Source organism: Lepidochelys olivacea (assembly GCF_965140295.1).
Source record: "Lepidochelys olivacea isolate rLepOli2 genome assembly, chromosome: 18".
Taxonomy (NCBI): Eukaryota; Metazoa; Chordata; order Testudines; family Cheloniidae; genus Lepidochelys; species Lepidochelys olivacea.
This window is the reverse complement of record NC_140428.1, coordinates 29357946-29374685: the sequence shown is the minus strand read 5'-3', so window position 1 is coordinate 29374685 and position 16740 is coordinate 29357946. Positions and strand designations below refer to the sequence as shown.

The 16740-nt window shown below is 40.8% G+C and overlaps 1 protein-coding gene across 1 annotated transcript in view; it reads left to right on the top strand.

Moving 5' to 3' along the window:
- Nucleotides 1-16740, top strand: part of DNAJC11 (DnaJ heat shock protein family (Hsp40) member C11) — a 74848-nt gene that overhangs the window by 18882 nt on the left and 39226 nt on the right. The window contains exons 3-4 of the mRNA XM_084652121.1: nucleotides 194-267; nucleotides 6744-6845. Of these exons, the coding sequence (XP_084508247.1) occupies nucleotides 194-267; nucleotides 6744-6845 (176 nt within the window). The remainder of the gene's footprint in view (nucleotides 1-193; nucleotides 268-6743; nucleotides 6846-16740) is intronic.

The following is a 16740-nucleotide window of genomic DNA, read 5'->3' as shown; positions in this document are numbered from 1 at the left end:
GTGTCCTGTGAGTAAGTGTAGGTGTAGAAAATCATTTGTGGAGCAGGGGAAGACGCCTAGTGTGTCTATTTACAGCTGGTCTATAGTATCTATGTTTTTATTTGAAATAGTCATTGATATATTTGCTGGAGTTTTGAAGGAAAGACTGAAAACTGAGTTCTGTACTCTGAGTATGTTTGGTTTTAATTTGCAGTGCTTAGTGATCCACAGACAAGAGCCATTTATGACATATATGGGAGGAGAGGACTGGAAATGGAAGGATGGGAGGTAAGAGAAATTCTTTTCCTTATATCTCACAAAAGGGGCTAAATCCAGCCTAATTTGAAATACTTATGATATCAAAACTATCTATTTGAAGGCACTCTTGTTTAGTTATTTCTACCTCTCACATTGAGAACATCTCGATGGATTTTCAAGTAATGCTTTTTTCTTCTTTTTTGAAAGGGGTATAATAAATCTGACATTCAGAGAGTTCCCTAATAGAATATTACCATGAAAAGCAACATCTTTCTGAGACAAATGTGTCATCGGTGTCTTTCCAGTCCCATGCAAATGTCTTTCATCTAAAACACTTTCACAATCAGCTAGTTTGTGAGATTAAAGATTTCTTGAAGCAGCTGTAAAGTGCTGTGAAAGAGGATTTATCCACTCTTTATCCTCCCCAACACTTCAACCTCTCTGGCCACTCAGTAACAGACTTAAAGGTGGCAATTTTGCAACAGAAAAGCTTCAAAAACAGACTCCAGCAAGAAACTGCTGAGCTTGAATTAATATGCAAACTAGATACCATTAACTTGGCTTTGAATAGAGACTGGGAGTGGCTGGGTCATTTTTTTTATTTACAGCTCTACAACATGCCTAAACCACTTCAGCCTTCTTTCTCAAATCATTGTCTTTAGAGTGTGTTGACCTGTCCTTTGTGGCACACCAGCATTAGTTACTTTATCCCACCAGGAGACACCAAGTATTCTCTGCGGACATCTCTGGAATGCGTCAAGTTTCCTGTTGTGGGCTTCTAACATTTGCCAAGTTTCAGAAGCATATAACTTTGTGGCTATCACGGTGACATTATATAACTTTATTGTGGTTACCATCTTGCGTTCCTGAGTAGAGTACCGTGATACTGCCTGAATGGAGTCTTCCGCATCCAGTCCACTCGTTTCACTTGCTCCGAGAATACTAATATCGAACAGAGTCACTTCTCTGACTGCTTGCCTCATTTCCTACTGTCCCACATGGGTCTCATGTTACAGCATCTGATTTTAGTTTGGTTTTAGCTGTTGGGGTTTCTTGTTCCAGGTGATGAAATCCCTCCTGGTTTTGGTCCACCACCCATCAGCTGATGAAACATCCAGTTTCACAGGAGAAAGGGTTACAGTATGTGTTTAGATTTTGCCATATATTTTCACCAGGGTGCTGGTAGCAGAAATATGGTCAATTTGGAGAAACTGGCACATGTTTTCCCTGAACACAGTTGCCTGGATCGAGAAGATACCTGTTTTTAGCATGGCTGTTTTGCATTTTTTCCTTTGACTTTTAGCCTTCTGATGTATGGTAGGGATACACTTTGTAAACTGAACCTTTCAGTAGGAAGTCCACCCAGAGTCCTTGTATTCATGCTAATTTGCAACGGAAAAAAGCAAATTAAATTTCTTCATTGAATTAAACACACAATTTTTCATCAAAGTAGCAATTTTCGACGTTGAAAAGTCAGGGCATACACAAGAACGGCCATACTGGGTCAGACCAAGGGTCCATCTAGCGTTCTGTCTTCCGACAATGGCCAATGCCAGATTCTTCCAAGGGAGTGAATAGAATAGGGTGACTATCAAGTTACCCTTTCCCCTGTTGTCCAGTCCTGTAATCTGGCAGTAAGAGGCATCAATTAAAGTTCACCCACAAATGGTGAATAGTGATGAACACAAATAAAGAGTAGGAGGACTTGTGGCACCTTGGAGACTAACCAAATTATTTGAGCATAAGCTTTTGTGAGCTACAGCTCACTTCATCGGATGCATAGCTCAGGAAAGCTTTTGCTCAAATAAATTGGTTAGTCTCTTAGGTGCCACACGCCCTCCTTTTCTTTTTGCGGATACAGACTAACACGGCTGCTCCTCTGAAAAAAATAGTGTTTCACCCCCAGCTGTTACAGACTTTAAAAGGGTTTTCATGGATATATTTGAGGCAAAATGGGGTATGATATGTGTAGAACTTTAATGTTTACATTTCTTGATTTTTGTTTAAAAATGCAACTTTATGTTACATTAATATAAGTTCTCATATTTAATACGTATAGATAGTGAAAGCCTCAGTGCAATACTGATTATATGGAAGATCACAACCAGTATTTTAGATTTCCGTTGCTAAATTCTTTCTGGGTCTGTTCAGCTTTCTACGTGCATAACCTAGACACTGGATGTGTAGAGACTAAGGCTATTAATTTTCAGTATCCCAATTACAAATAAGGGCTTGTCTACACTACCGCGCAGGGTTGATCTAAGATACGCAACTTCAGCTCATGGATAGCGTAGCTGAAGTCAGCGTACTTAGATCTACTTACTGCAGTGTCTTCACTGCTGTAAGTCAACAGCTGACGCTCTCCCTTAGACTCCGCTTGTGCTCCTCGTTCTGGTGGAGTACCGGAGTTGACGGAAGAGTGCTCAGCGGTCGATTTATCGCAACTATACTAGATGCAATAAATCGACCCCTGCTGGATCGATAGCTGCCCACTGATCTGGTGGGTAGTGTAGATAAGCCCTAAATTACTTAGTTTTATTCCGCTGTTCATCATTGTGTTATGGGCTCTGGTGACTGATATGTAAATATAAACAGTAGTGGATATAGGTGGCCCTTGAGAATCCAAATGAAGTGCCAGGTTGAATATAAAAGAATGAAACAGACCTTTTCAGTCTCGTGAGAACTGGACAGGCCAAGCATTTGAAACTTTGCAGTTAGCCTCCATGCAGGATGTGTCCTGAATTTTAACTCATTTTATAATCTGATGACTAGAAATTGGGTGAACTGACACCTATGGAACCTTTTCCTCTTCCTTACGTCATAAAGAAAATCAGAGAAAAAGTAACTTAAGAGTTCTTAATTCAAACTTGCAAAGGTTAAGCAGCTGGGATTCTCCACAACATATCTCACCCTTTTGGCCTTGGCAAAGCATATTACCTGCCAAACGTGTCTTCTACATAGTTCTGAAAGACAGATTTAATATCTGGGTTTCTGTAAAGTGGTTTTAAAGTCAGCATCGTGCAAGTCCTTCCCATACCTCATGCTTAATTAAGACTTTACCACCAGCAGTTTTTGAAGCTGATATCTAACATCTAATGCCTCAGATTCATATGCAAGGGACCCTAGGAACCTCCTCCACAAAATTTGGCTTCAAAAGGCTGATCGTTGCCTGGTGGGTTTCCATCAGTTTTTCAAAGCCCAGCTTAACACAGTGCAAATCTCTTTTTGGGGTGAAGGGATGGGAGACTGGCTTCATTGAGATTTCATATATTTTAATTGTCTCTCTGCCCTGTAGAGCTGAACAAATACTGTAACCCTTTCTTCTGTGAAGCTGAATGTTTCCTCAGCTGATGGGTGCCCAAGACCAGTGCATTATGCTTTTAAATATTGGAGGAAAAGGATGCTATAGGAGAGAAGGTAAAAGAAGGGGGAGGAGAGAAATGGTGTAAGGAGAAGTAGAGGAGAAAAGGCAAATGATGAAGGGAAAGTCTAGCGCTTAGGGAAGTCAAGAATAGAAGAATGTACAACAGGGGAAAGACAGGAAACAGAGTAAAAGATAGTGGGACAGTGGGGAAGATTAAAGAAGGAAAACAGAAGTGGAGGGAAGATGAGGTAGAATGGAGAGAAGAGAATAAGGGGGTATGTTTCCATTCTGGTGTTCTATGAGACAGAATATGAATGTGTTATACAATTACATTTTTTGCATGGTTCCTATTGGAATCGGGGTTCCCTTTCCACAAAATTCCATAATCCTCTGTGCGTGAGGAGTAGGTGAAGGTGAGGGACGAGTGCTGGAGTGAAATGTCCAACACAGGAATCCGAACTTCAGAGACAGCCGTTCATTTCTGGAGGCCACTGTGTATCTCACTTGAAGCCAGGGTGGATTTGATTTAAATCACTAGTCAGGAAGACTCAATTTAACCATGATTTTCTACATAAAAGTGCATTCTTGTTGGTTGTGATAAACTTAATACATATTCTTTACAACTCAGAGATAGACGTAGGTTTCATTTTTAGAAGGTAAACACTATATATTTTTAAACAGTGATTTATTTTGAAAATTTTTCAGATTAGTTTTACAGCTACACTATATCAGAAAATGAATGATTGTTTGGTTATTTCATTTACCAAAGATAATTGAAGTAGATATTTATGAAGTCGTTGGGAGGTGAACTATCTCCGATTCAGCAGGTTAATCATTAATATTTGGAGGATTTTCTTGCCATGCTGTATTAGGAGGAGACCATTGCCAGACAGGCATTCAAATTATTTTATTTAACTAAAACAACAAAGTTAAGTATTCTGGATTTTTTTTGTCAACAGCAAACATATAATATTTTAACAAAACATACATATGTCCCTCGCTTCTCACATTTATCTCCAGACTTCTTCTCCTTGTCTAGATCTATTCCGCCCCTAACAATCTTCTATTAATTGAACTTTCTGAAACTTTGCACTTTTAGAGAGAGGTAAGGGATTGACTCTGTGTATGCAAATTTGCAGAGGGACAATCGAGTTGAGGTCTGCTATGTCTCACTTCTGTATATTATTTATTTATAAACATTTTTGCTGTTAACAAGCATGTTACCTCTGGAGAGACGAATCCAGTTTGAGAACTGCAAAACGAAGCATCTCCTTTATCTTCTGGACTGAGCACTGAGTCCCACTGGGTAGATAGAAAGATCAACCTAAATAATCTGTTCAGAAGCCCCTGGAACCCCATAAGATTGGGTCCCTCATCCATGAACTATTGGAACTCATCTACAAAACTTTTCTTAAACATGACATGAATATATTGTCTCATACTTTAGAATTAGAATTTATAATCCCTATTCCATGATGAGATATCTTTGAGCTATAATGTGTCTTAATTAAAACTATCTTTAGATAGGTTTTTTTCCTCAAAAAGCATTTTATTAAAAAAATCTGATTTAAATAAAAAAATCTTAAAAAAAACCCCTATCATTGATTTTTATCCATCCTGCTTGAAGCCATGAACTTCCACATGATAAAATTCCAGTATAAGTGTTAGTGGAAGCACTGTTAAAACTGGGTGCGAGGCAGATGAGAATTAGCAGTCTGTTTTGAAAAGTCAGCAGAGTTAGCCCTGTTTCTTCTTTTAAATGAACTATGTGGTTATCCCGAATGTAACTTCCTTTTGAAGATGAACTTCATAATGAAAAATAGGATCATTAGGCACTGATCCTGCAAACACTTACACATGCTCACCTGTAAGCACATCAGTAGACCAGTCTCTCTGAGTCATTAAAATAAATATTTCATTTTGATTGTTAAGATTTGCTGTCTTGGACTGATCTGGTGGTGATAACAGGATTACGTTAGTTTAAAATGTAGCTCTGGATCTCTAAACCCCATTTGCTGCTGGTCAGTTTCCAGGTGGAGTATAAAGTGCTGGTTTTAACCTATTGAGTTTTATGTGACTTGGGACCTCTCTACTTCAGAGAGTTTCTTTCACGATGTTGGTACCACTACATTTGTGATCAGTGGCGGTGATTGAGCTATATGCTCATCTTGGGTATAAATGGAGAAGGGGGCTGCTGGCAGGACACTTTTCATGATGGCATAATCACTTTGAAACTCTCTCTACCCCCTTACATCCCAGTATGTCAGAATTATAACCCGATGGGCACATGGCATATAGACCACCTTTCTCCTAGGCATGTGAGAAAGGAATTGATTGAAAGAGAGAGTGAGAGAGTTCTTCTGTGTGGGGCAGTTATAGGGTTATTGGTATGGTATATGAATATCATTATACCTTGTTGGAACTGCCAGATATATTAGACCTCTTAGTCCTTGTCCTCAAAGGAATGCCTTCAAAAGATGAGCCTGGGAGCTTAAATTGATAACTTTCCTTTGATTAAAAATCAGAGACTCAATAAAGACACTGGATTTATGTTCTCATTGCAACTATCTGTACCCACTAACGCTCATAGTTCTGTAACTGCAGAAGTGTTAACTTCCCACTTCACGTTGAATGGTCTCCTGCAATATGTATTAACGCCTAATGCTAAACAATCTATTCCATCTTGCACTTAGCTGTGACACTCTGAGTACCTTTTCCACACCTGAAAAAGAGCTCAGTGTAACTTGAAAGCTTCTCTCTTTCACTACAGAAGATAGTCCAATAAAATATATTACCTCAGCCACCTTGCTTCTCAGATACCTGAAATACATACATGTGTATATATAGAGAGAGATTTTTCTTATTTGTGTTGTATAGTTTTAATTGTGTAAAAAGTACTTTGGGTCAGGAATAGGTGCTTGAATTATAAATCTAAATAAATAAAGTAATAAAAACACAGTGGCTTGATTTCGCAATGGACACAGGAAAAAATCATATTGTGACAGGAAAGGGGATCTTATCTAAGAAGGGAGTGAAAAGCACTGGAGTGTTCTAAACCCCATCAGAGATTCAGTTGTCTGTGATTGTTGGCTGGATGTTCTATTACCTGTTAACCTTGGTTTCTTAATTCCTTTGTGCACAGGTTGTGGAGAGGAGGAGAACTCCAGCTGAAATTAGAGAAGAATTTGAGCGTTTGCAGAGAGAGAGGGAAGAAAGGAGACTTCAGCAGCGAACTAATCCCAAGGTAAAGTAGAAAACACATCTGGTCTGAAGAATGAAGCCTTAAACCATAGGCGCCGACTCCGTGGAAAAATTGGTGGATGCTCTGCACCCACCAAGGCAGCCAAGCTCCCCCTGCCCCAGCTCACCTTGCCTCCGCCTCCTCCCCCGAGCGCGCCGCATCCCCGCTTCTCCTCCCAGCACTTGCTGCCACAAAACAGCTGTTTCGCGGCATAACAAGCTGTGGGAGGGAGGGGGAAGGAGCGGGAATGTGGAGCGCTCAGGGGATGAGGCGGGGGAGGAGGTGGGGCGAGGATTTGGGGAAGGAGTCCAGTGGGGCAGGGAGGGGGCGGAATTGGGGCATGGACTTTGGGGAAGGGTTTGGAATGGGGGCGGGGTGGGGGAGAGGTCGAGCACCTACCAGTGTCAGGAGACGTTGGCACCTATGCCTTAAACTGATAGACATAACAGGTTTAATGGCTAGAGGAGTGATCTGAAACTAACAGGGTCATTTATTGCAGTTTTTCCCACCCTTTTATAATGCTGCAACTTATAAGGAAATTCAGGGAAAAAAACATTTAGCATGTGGTTTACAGTAAAGTGAATTGTTTTAAAACGTTCTCCTCTATGGAGAATTCATTGTGCTTTCATTGGTGAGATACATGTAGAAGTAAAAATCTTTCTTGGAACCCTGAGAAAACATTCCAAACACAGGAACTTCTGAGTCCTATGCAAATATTCCAAATAAAGTGAAACTCCCTACAGTTCTCTGACAGGTTTCCCCTGTCACAGGTGTGCTGAGATACATTCAAATGCATCTTTGAAACTGAATGAAAGAAAGACAACTGACAAATCAGTTGCGTAGCAGAAATCTTCCAGGTGGAGTTTAGAGAGCAAAATAAAGTGATAAGGAACAGTCAGCATGGATTTGTCAAAAACAAATTGTGTCAAACCAACCTGATAGTTTTCTTTGATGGGGGAAGCGGTAGATGTGGTATATTTTGACTTTATTAAAGCTTTTGATACTGTTTCACTTGACCTTCTCATAAACAAACTAGCGAAATGCAACCTAGATGGAGCTACTATAAGGTGAGTGCATAACTGGTTAGAAAACTGTTCCCAGAGAGTAGTTATCAGTAGTTCTCAGTCATGCTGGAAGGGCATAATGAGTGGGGTCTGCAGGGATCAGTTCTGGGTCTGGTTCTGTTCAATATCTTCATCAATTATTTAGATAATGACATAGAGAGTACACTTACAAAATTTGCGGTTGATACCAAGCCGGGAAGGGTTGCAACTGCTTTGGAGGATAGGATTAATATTCAGAATGATCTGGACAAACTGGAGGAATGGTCTGAAGTAAATAGGATGAAATTCAATAAGTACTCCACTTAGGAAGGAACAATCAGTTGCACACATACAAAATGGGAAATGAATGCCTAGGAGGGAGTAATGCAGAAAGGGATCTGGAGGTCATAGTGGACCACAAGCTAAATATGAGTCAACAGTATAACTCTGTTGCAAAACAAGTGAACCTCATTCTGGGCTGCATTAGCAGGAGTGTTGTAATTCTTCCGCTCTACTCCGCGCTGATTAGGCCTCAATTGGAGTATTGTGTCCAGTTCTGGGTGCTACAGTTCAGGAAATATGTTGGCAAATTGGAGAAAGTACAGAGAAGAGCAACAAAAATTATTAAAGGTCTAGAAAACATGATCTATGAGGGAAGATTGAAAAAATTGGGTTTGTTTAGTCTGGAAAAGAGAAGACTGAGAGGGGACATGATAACAATTTTCAAGTACATAAAAGGTTGTTACAAGGAGGAGGAAGAAAAATTGTTCTTCTTAACCTCTGAGGATAAGACAAGAAGCAATGGGCTTAAATTGGAGCAAGGGAGGTTTAGGTTGGATATTAGGAAAAACTTCCTAACTGTCAGGGTGGTTAAGCACTGGAATAAATTGCCAAGGGAGGTTGTGGAATCTCTCCATCCTTGGAGATTTTTAAGAGCACGTTAGACAAACACCTGTCAGGGAGGGTCTCAATCAGCGTTTCTCAAACTGCGGTCCCTGAGGGTACTCCAGGGGGTCCACGGGCCTCACTGAGAAACTCCTCCCACTCTCTCCCTTCCTCAACTCCTTCCCCTACCTCCCAGCACGCTGGAGAACAGGCTTCCTACCTGCCCTGGCTCCGCGCCACTCCTGGAAGCGGACAACATGTCCCTGCTGCCCTGGGGGACCAGAGGGTCTCCACATGCTGCCTCCGCCCTGAGCACTGCCCCCGCAGCTCCCATTGGCCGGGAACTGCTGGTCTAGATAATACTTAGTTCTGCCATGAGTGCAGGGGACTGGACTAGGTGGCCTCTCAAGGTCCCTTCCAGTCCTAGATTCTCTGATAAACCTGAATATTTTTGGGATCTTGCCAGTAGCACAGTTAGTGTCCATTTTGAGAGAACTTTATCATACTCTTACTACAACAGCTGCTATCCAGTGCATTGTTCCTAGCTCTGGGTCTGCTTGAGCTGTAATAAACTGGTACCTAAATGACCCCCATCATAGCTGAAGCTTAGTTATTTAAATACACTCAAGGATATAAAGTCTTGTGTTGATAACAAGTTTTCATAGCAACATTTTGTGTGTGTGTTGTGGGGAAGATGAAGTCAAACGTGGTGGCCATCCACTGCTTTTTCTCCTCTCCCTGCTGAGGGTAGGAGGACATTCCAGTAGTTTGGGATCCTGATGGCCCTGATGGGTTATTGGCTTGATATCCAGCCACACTTAGCAAGACAAGGCTGAGGAGTATAGCAGAGATTACCAGCTATTGCTGTTTAAAAGCTTCCTGAGCCACATGGTATTCACTTGTTATGCAGTGAAGTAACACAATACCTAGGAGTTAAATCTCTTGGAGCTGCGCTAGCCTAATTTATGCTTGAGGTTTCCCAAACATTACTCAGTTTTTGGCTTTTAAACTATTTTGTATAAAATAACAGAAACCCCTATGTGCCTATGTTTGAAACCGAGGCTAGAAATCAAGTTCTGTGAGGCTTGGGATGTAATCATGATCGTAAGCTTAGATTTCACCCCCTCTATCCTGCTGCCCCTGTGCACACATTTTAAACTCCTTTATTAAGACAAAGAGAATTTCTCCAATTGGATAGAAATCCCTGGATGAGAAAATAACTTCCATTTTATTTATAAATGCCCCCTTAATTGAGAGAAACTTAGCTGTCTTCAAGATGCAGTGTTGGACAAGCTAGCTTGGGGCTGGCAAACTCTGCATTAAGAAACAGTGAAGTGCAGGTTTTGTGTGCTTGGTAGCTCGTAGTGTAACAAGAAGGCTCTTGCAGTGCCACCATCACCATGTTAATGCCCGTAGTCCCAGTGCGCTGATACAGACTAACACGGCTGCTACTCTGAAACCTGTGATTTAACTTGTTTCTTGGGTCATCCAGCTCATCCGCCAAGATTCTACACTGGTGCAACTGCTGTCTTGGAGAAATGATAGTGTTTATATTACCAGGGATACGAAAATATACTTTTTAAGATGGATGTGGGTAATGTTTTGCAGCCCATCAGAGTAGTATCCCTTTAAAAGTTTCCTATGCTTGACAATTCATGCGGATTAAGGTCGTGTGTGAATTTAAAGCACAATAGGTGTTTCAGACCATCTCCATGTGTAGACATTCTTATTCCAAAATAGGAATTCCTTGTTCCTGTTTACTTTAACTCAGAGTGGGTTAAACTAAACAGGAGGAAAGCACTCTTATGCTGGAATAAATCAGGAACAACTGTAGATACTGTTTAATGCATGGAAATAATCCAGTGAGGAGTTAAGGTAAAATGCAATACTGTTTTTTGTTTTTTTTTCCTGCACTTGATACTTTATATTCAACATGTTTAATATTTTGCACTGTTATTTTCCTTGCCCGCTTCATTCTATTATGAGTCTGGTAAATTAATTGCACTATAATACACAACTCTTCTTCTGCACCAAAACTTTACTTTTCTGCACAATTCCGCACCTGTCATAATACTAAAATTATCCAGAGTTCCTTCCCTAGTGTTCTAACTTTGTCTCCTCTTCTTATGGATACACGATGTGGCTTGCTGTCATCCCTCTTAACAACAGCCAGCAGACCAAATGCTGGCTTCAGTGTCTGGACACCTGGAGCTCACCATTACTGTCTCAGGCCAACATGGGCAAAGAGGCAGAGCAAACAGAACATTTTATTAAACGTTTTATTTCTTTAAATCTTTAAAAACAGAAGAAAATATTTATACCATCAATAAGGGGCTTGGTAACTGTCCTTTATTGTCTGGTCTCTCTCTGACTTATTGCGTAATTAGGGAGAGTGGTCACTTTGGATGTGCTATTACCAGCAGGAGAGTGAGTTTGTGTGTGTGGTTTTTGGAGGGGGGTGAGGGGGTGAGAGAACCTGGATTTGTGCAGGAAATGGCCCACCTTGATTATCATGCACATTGTGAAGAGAGTTGTCACTTTGGATGGGCTATTACCAGCAGGAGAGTGAGTTTGTGTGTAGGGGGGTGGAGGGTGAGAAAACCTGGATTTGTGCTGGAAATGGCCCAACTTGATGATCACTTTAGATAAGCTATTACCAGCAGGACAGTGGGGTGGGAGGAGGTATTGTTTCATGATCTCTGTGTGTATATAATATCTGCTGCAGTTTCCACGGTATGCATCCGATGAAGTGAGCTGTAGCTCACGAAAGCTCATGCTCAAATAAATTGGTTAGTCTCTAAGGTGCCACAAGTACTTCTTTTGTTTTTAGGGAGGGGAGTGAGAGCAGTGACAGGGTGTGAGGTTGACTCTAGGTGCCTGTCACTTGTTGTGGTATCATTTCCTCTCTCTTAATATAGGCGTGTGTAGGGAGAACTTGATTTGATTTTACATTTCTCTTTCTCTAATCCATCATTAGACTTGGCTACGTAGAGACTGGTCTTGTGTAGTTCAACTGATGATGTAGCTTCCCACTCCACCTACCCTGATCTGATAAGTCTGCTGCAATGATAAATATGTGTGTCTCGCCTGTCGCTCAGAAAGGACGTTAGCGCTAAATTGTGTCTTTGAGACTTTAGCTGAGATGATATTGCAGCTTGCATTCCTTCCTCAGCTCCCCGGATGTAGCTTTCTCTCCTTTTTTCTCTGCCATATAGGGACAACTAAACACGGATTGTTCTATGAATACTAAGATTTATCTGTCGGCATATCTCATGTTGTTGAAGAACAGTTTATGCTCTGCTCATTCCCATGGGACAAAAACTGTTTTACAGTATGTAATTTAATTTTTCCTTTGTGGCAGTTTTTCTCTGTGCCACCTATGTTATCACTGGAAAATCAAATAAAAATTAACCATAAAAAATTGTGTCAATATACAGGAGTCTGTAAATTATTGTTAGTCCACTGAGCAATGTTTTTCTGTGCCACTTGCCCACAGGCTCACTTTCCTGTTCTTCTCTTCCTCTCCTCCATACCTTCAGAAGAAATCTTTTTTCTTCTTGCATGTGCTTTGGTCTTCACTGGAGCTTTTCTGCTAATACACAAAGGGTAAAATGGAAGAACTCTTCCCTTTATGGTCTTAATAAAATCAGAACTTCTGTATTAAAAACCACTGGAAATATCTCAAAGCCAAAACAATGGTTTTAAATGAATCCCTAATGTACTTGATGCCCTTCTTTTGTATTTCCCTTGGCGAAACCGAGTCTTCTGGAGATCAGATAGCTCTTTTACCTCAGTCTTCTCTCTCTAGCCTCAACCTGAAATATGGGACAATCAGGAGGCAGATTAGTGACGCTCAGTGTGGCTTCAGAGGAGCCTGGAGGCAACTGGGTTTATTTTACCGTGAATGTGGGGACCAAAGATACACTCTGAGTGGGAGCTGAGGTGAAGAGAGCACAGCAAACAAAACAAACTGTGCAAAAGAACAGGAGTGACAGCCAGTGATTGAAAACAGGCCCATTGGCTCCTTTGATCCAACCTTAATGATCTCTTATCAATGGCATTCCAACCAGAAAATGGATTCCAGAAAATGGATAAAACTAAAGAAATTGGAAACATCCTTGTTGCAAATCAGGGTGGTTTGGTGCAAATGGATATTCTGAGGAATGTGGGGAACAGACAGGGGGTGTGGGGTTGGTTATTGCCATATAATGCTTCTCTGTGACTTTAGGAATTTGACACTTTTTTCTGGGTGTTTCACAGTAGTTGTGAGCAATAAAAAGTAGAGCTGCAGTGTAAGCCTGAGCCTCTGTGTCCTCCTATAAAATTAGCCATCTGGGTGTTTACAGCAATTGCTTATTGGCATTCTATGGAAATGTCTCTCTAGGCAGCGTTCCTGTGGAATTAGGTAGCACAGCTGTGATCATTTCATAAGAATGCAAGCTATTTTAAAATGTCTAACATTTTATTAGTTCTATAAAATGGTTCCAGCTAAATAAAGCATTTCTAACCAGAAATGTTGAGCAATACCCAGATATAGGCAGTTTGGCAGATTTTAAGTTGGGTTATTTGCTTTTAGAGTTCTGTTTTTGCTTTTTGAGATGTGCTGATGGGTTTGGAAAGTCAGTTACTTGGTTTGAGAGGAAATACTTCACACTTGGAGAGAGCAAATCTCTTTATTTGCCTGTGTCGGAGAATACAGATACTTTGAGCGTTATCCAGCTCCCACCACCTTTTTCTTCACATGCGTCAACTTGCAGGAGTGTTCTCCCTAGGTAACAGGTTTCAGAGTAGCAGCCGTGTTAGTCTGTATCCGCAAAAAGAACAGGAGTACTTGTGGCATCTTAGAGACTAACAAATTTATTAGAACATAAGCTTTCGTCAGCTACAGCTCACTTCATCAGATGCATAGAAGCAAGAAAGAGTGGGAAGAATCTCTTCTCTGATACTACTCTGGGTATAATTAACATGTCTGAATAAATAAAAATTAAGCCATCTCTGTTTTCACTGCTCCTTCTTTTGCCGTTCTGTAGTATTTCATCTTATGAATACTACTTCCTTCTCTGTGGTTACAATTCTGGTTCACAAGCAGAGTACCTTTGCCTTTTTTGGGGGGGGGGGGCTCCACTGGGATCAAAATTTAGCTTTTTCTTGAGTGCTTTTTCTAGCCAGCAGCTGACTCAGATACTAGTCCGATGCCCACTTCAGTTTGGCTTAAACAAAACAAATTTTGATGGGCAATCTTACAGAAAAAGAAAATAATAAAATAGTTCTAGAAGGCCTACATTAATAATATGTAAAACACTCCAGCTGTCACGTAGCTGAAGATTACAGAATATCGCATGGTGACTGTGTTCATATTGATGTGGAAAAATACCTCATTTCTTCCTGCGCCACCATCTTAGGAGAGGTACAGCAGAAAAGACATGCACTAAACTAGATCCTCCAAAGACATTGTATCTGCATTAGCTTTTAGATCTAAAATATCTCTTGGTGCTTCCACCAGTGTTAGCAATGGCATGGCTGGTGACATTGTAACATTCGTGCCATCTAACCCTGCTTGGAGCCTTGTCTTCAGTAGTACTTCCACCAAAGCTACCACCCCACCAGTGGGTAACAAAATTGGGAAAATTTAGTGAAAAAGGAGTTTTCCCAACCAGGCTACAAAAAAGTGTGATGATCAACTTGGTAGGATACAGGTGATGCTGGAGTTTATTTTGACCACCCTTCATTGGTTGACCAGTGTGTCAGACAGATTTATAGGATATTTTATTTGCATGCTTAATCTATATTTCTTGCCTGTTTTTAGACATAGATTCTGCAGCTGGGTTAATTTGTTCTATTGTAATTTCATGTATTGATTATTTTAATTCCCTTTTAATCAATATACCTAAATCTGGTAGTAGAACGCTGCAGCCATTTCAAAGTGCTGCAGAACACATCCTGGTCCAAATCAAACCCCCTGATTTTATTAATCCAGTTTTAATGACCTTGCACTGTTTCCTTGTGGAATAGAGTATTATGTTTAGGGTTATTTGGTGCTTGATTTTCTGTCTTTCGGGGCTTCTGTCACCAGTTTATCTCTCTGACCTTGTAAGACAATGCCTGCCACACAGATTACTACATTCCTACTCTCACTATTTGATTGTTTCTTGATTTTCTTTTATGACTAGCTGATCACTGATTCACTCTCTCGCTCGCTTTATTCATAGAACTGGCACCTTCCCAGTTCAAGCTTTGTGATTCCCTGGGACAGATTACATTTTACAGGAAGACTCATGATGGAAATTGTGTCTTTGTTGTTGTAAAGCACTCTCCTTGCAAAATTATTTAATTAAAAAGCACCCACATTTTTTATAAAAGGAAAATTATGAAGAAGGAATTTCACTGAAGACCCCTAAAAAACAGGCACATTACACTTATGCAAAAAGCCATTTCCTTTGCAATAATTAGCAATAATAGCTAAGGAAAAGTGGAACATTGCTGGGGGATATTTGTGTCGGAAGAAAGCTTTCACCTAAACTGAGTTTCCTCCTCTTGCATGACTCTGCAGTGAAGACACAATTTTTTCTTATTATCTCAGCTGTTTTCCATAAAAGTGATTGTGACGTCATAAGTGGATGTTGCTTGCAGTCTGAGCTATTATAAAGCTTTCCTATATAGGAGCCATTGCAACACATCAGTAGCAAGCTTGACAAAATCTTTTTAGATTATGAGCTCTTTGGGACAGGGTCCTTGGCATGTTTTGGTTTGGAAAGCACTGCCCTAGCAGATTTGTCATTTCTCCTGGAAATAATAATAGTAAAACATGAGAAGAGAGAAAATAAAAGAGAGCTCCTTGCAGATGAATTCCAGAAATTGCCATCCTTCCTTTCTAGGATGTGTCTACACAGCAGCTGGGAGGGTGCTTCCCCGTGTGGGTGAGCAGATGCCCTAGCTTTGCTCCAGCTAGTGTGCTAAAAACAGCAGTCTGGCCATGGCAGTGTGGGGGGTGGCACGGGCTAGCTGCCCAAGTACAAACCCACTGGACACCCTGGGTACGCGGGTGGCGCCCTCCCAGGTGCTGTGTAAACATACCCTCAGAGACCAAGAAGCTTTGATATAAATAAATGCATTTTCATTCAGACATCTTTCCTTGTTTACTATGTAAACAGATACTGCAACCAGGACCTCATGTACTCTGTGATTCTGTGGCCGTGGAATGTACGAATCCATCCTTTGCTGCAGGATTGTGCTGTACAATCCAATCGTTCACTGAAATAAACGAAAAAAACAAAACAAGTCTAGCCCTTATAATTGTAAAGGAAACTTTCAAACGTCAACAGAGTCTAAACAAAAAGAAAAGGAGTACTTGTGGCACCTTAGAGACTAACAAATTTATTTGAGCATAAGCTTTCGTGAGCTATAGCTCACAGCTGTAACTCATGAAAGCTTATGCTCAAATAAATTTGTTAGTCTCTAAGGTGCCACATGTACTCCTTTTCTTTTTGCGGATACAGACTAACACGGCTGCTACTCTGAAATGAGTCTAAACAGAAGCAGTGATGACTTCCTGAGTCTGCAGACAGCCTGAAACAGTAGCTCTGGGCAAGTTGTGACCTGCTCAGTTTATCTCTGTGGGATGCTGACATTGACATTTTCATAATTAGATTTCAAAATTAACATTGAATTCAGAAATTGGTTTATATTATGGTAGCATCTAGTGGCCTAAACTGAGATAAGGGCCTTATTGCACTGGGTGCTATACATAAACCTAAAAAGAGACTGTTCCTGTCCCATAGACTTGACAATCTAAATAAGACCAACAAAGGGGAGAAAGGAAGTATCAATATCCCAGTTTTAGAAGGGGAACAAGGCACGGAGAAAGGGGGAGATTTTCAGAGGCCCAAATGGAAGCTAGGGTGTCCAATTCCCATTGATTTGCAATGGGAATTTGTGCCTTTGCAAAATCTCCCCCAGATGACTTGCCCACG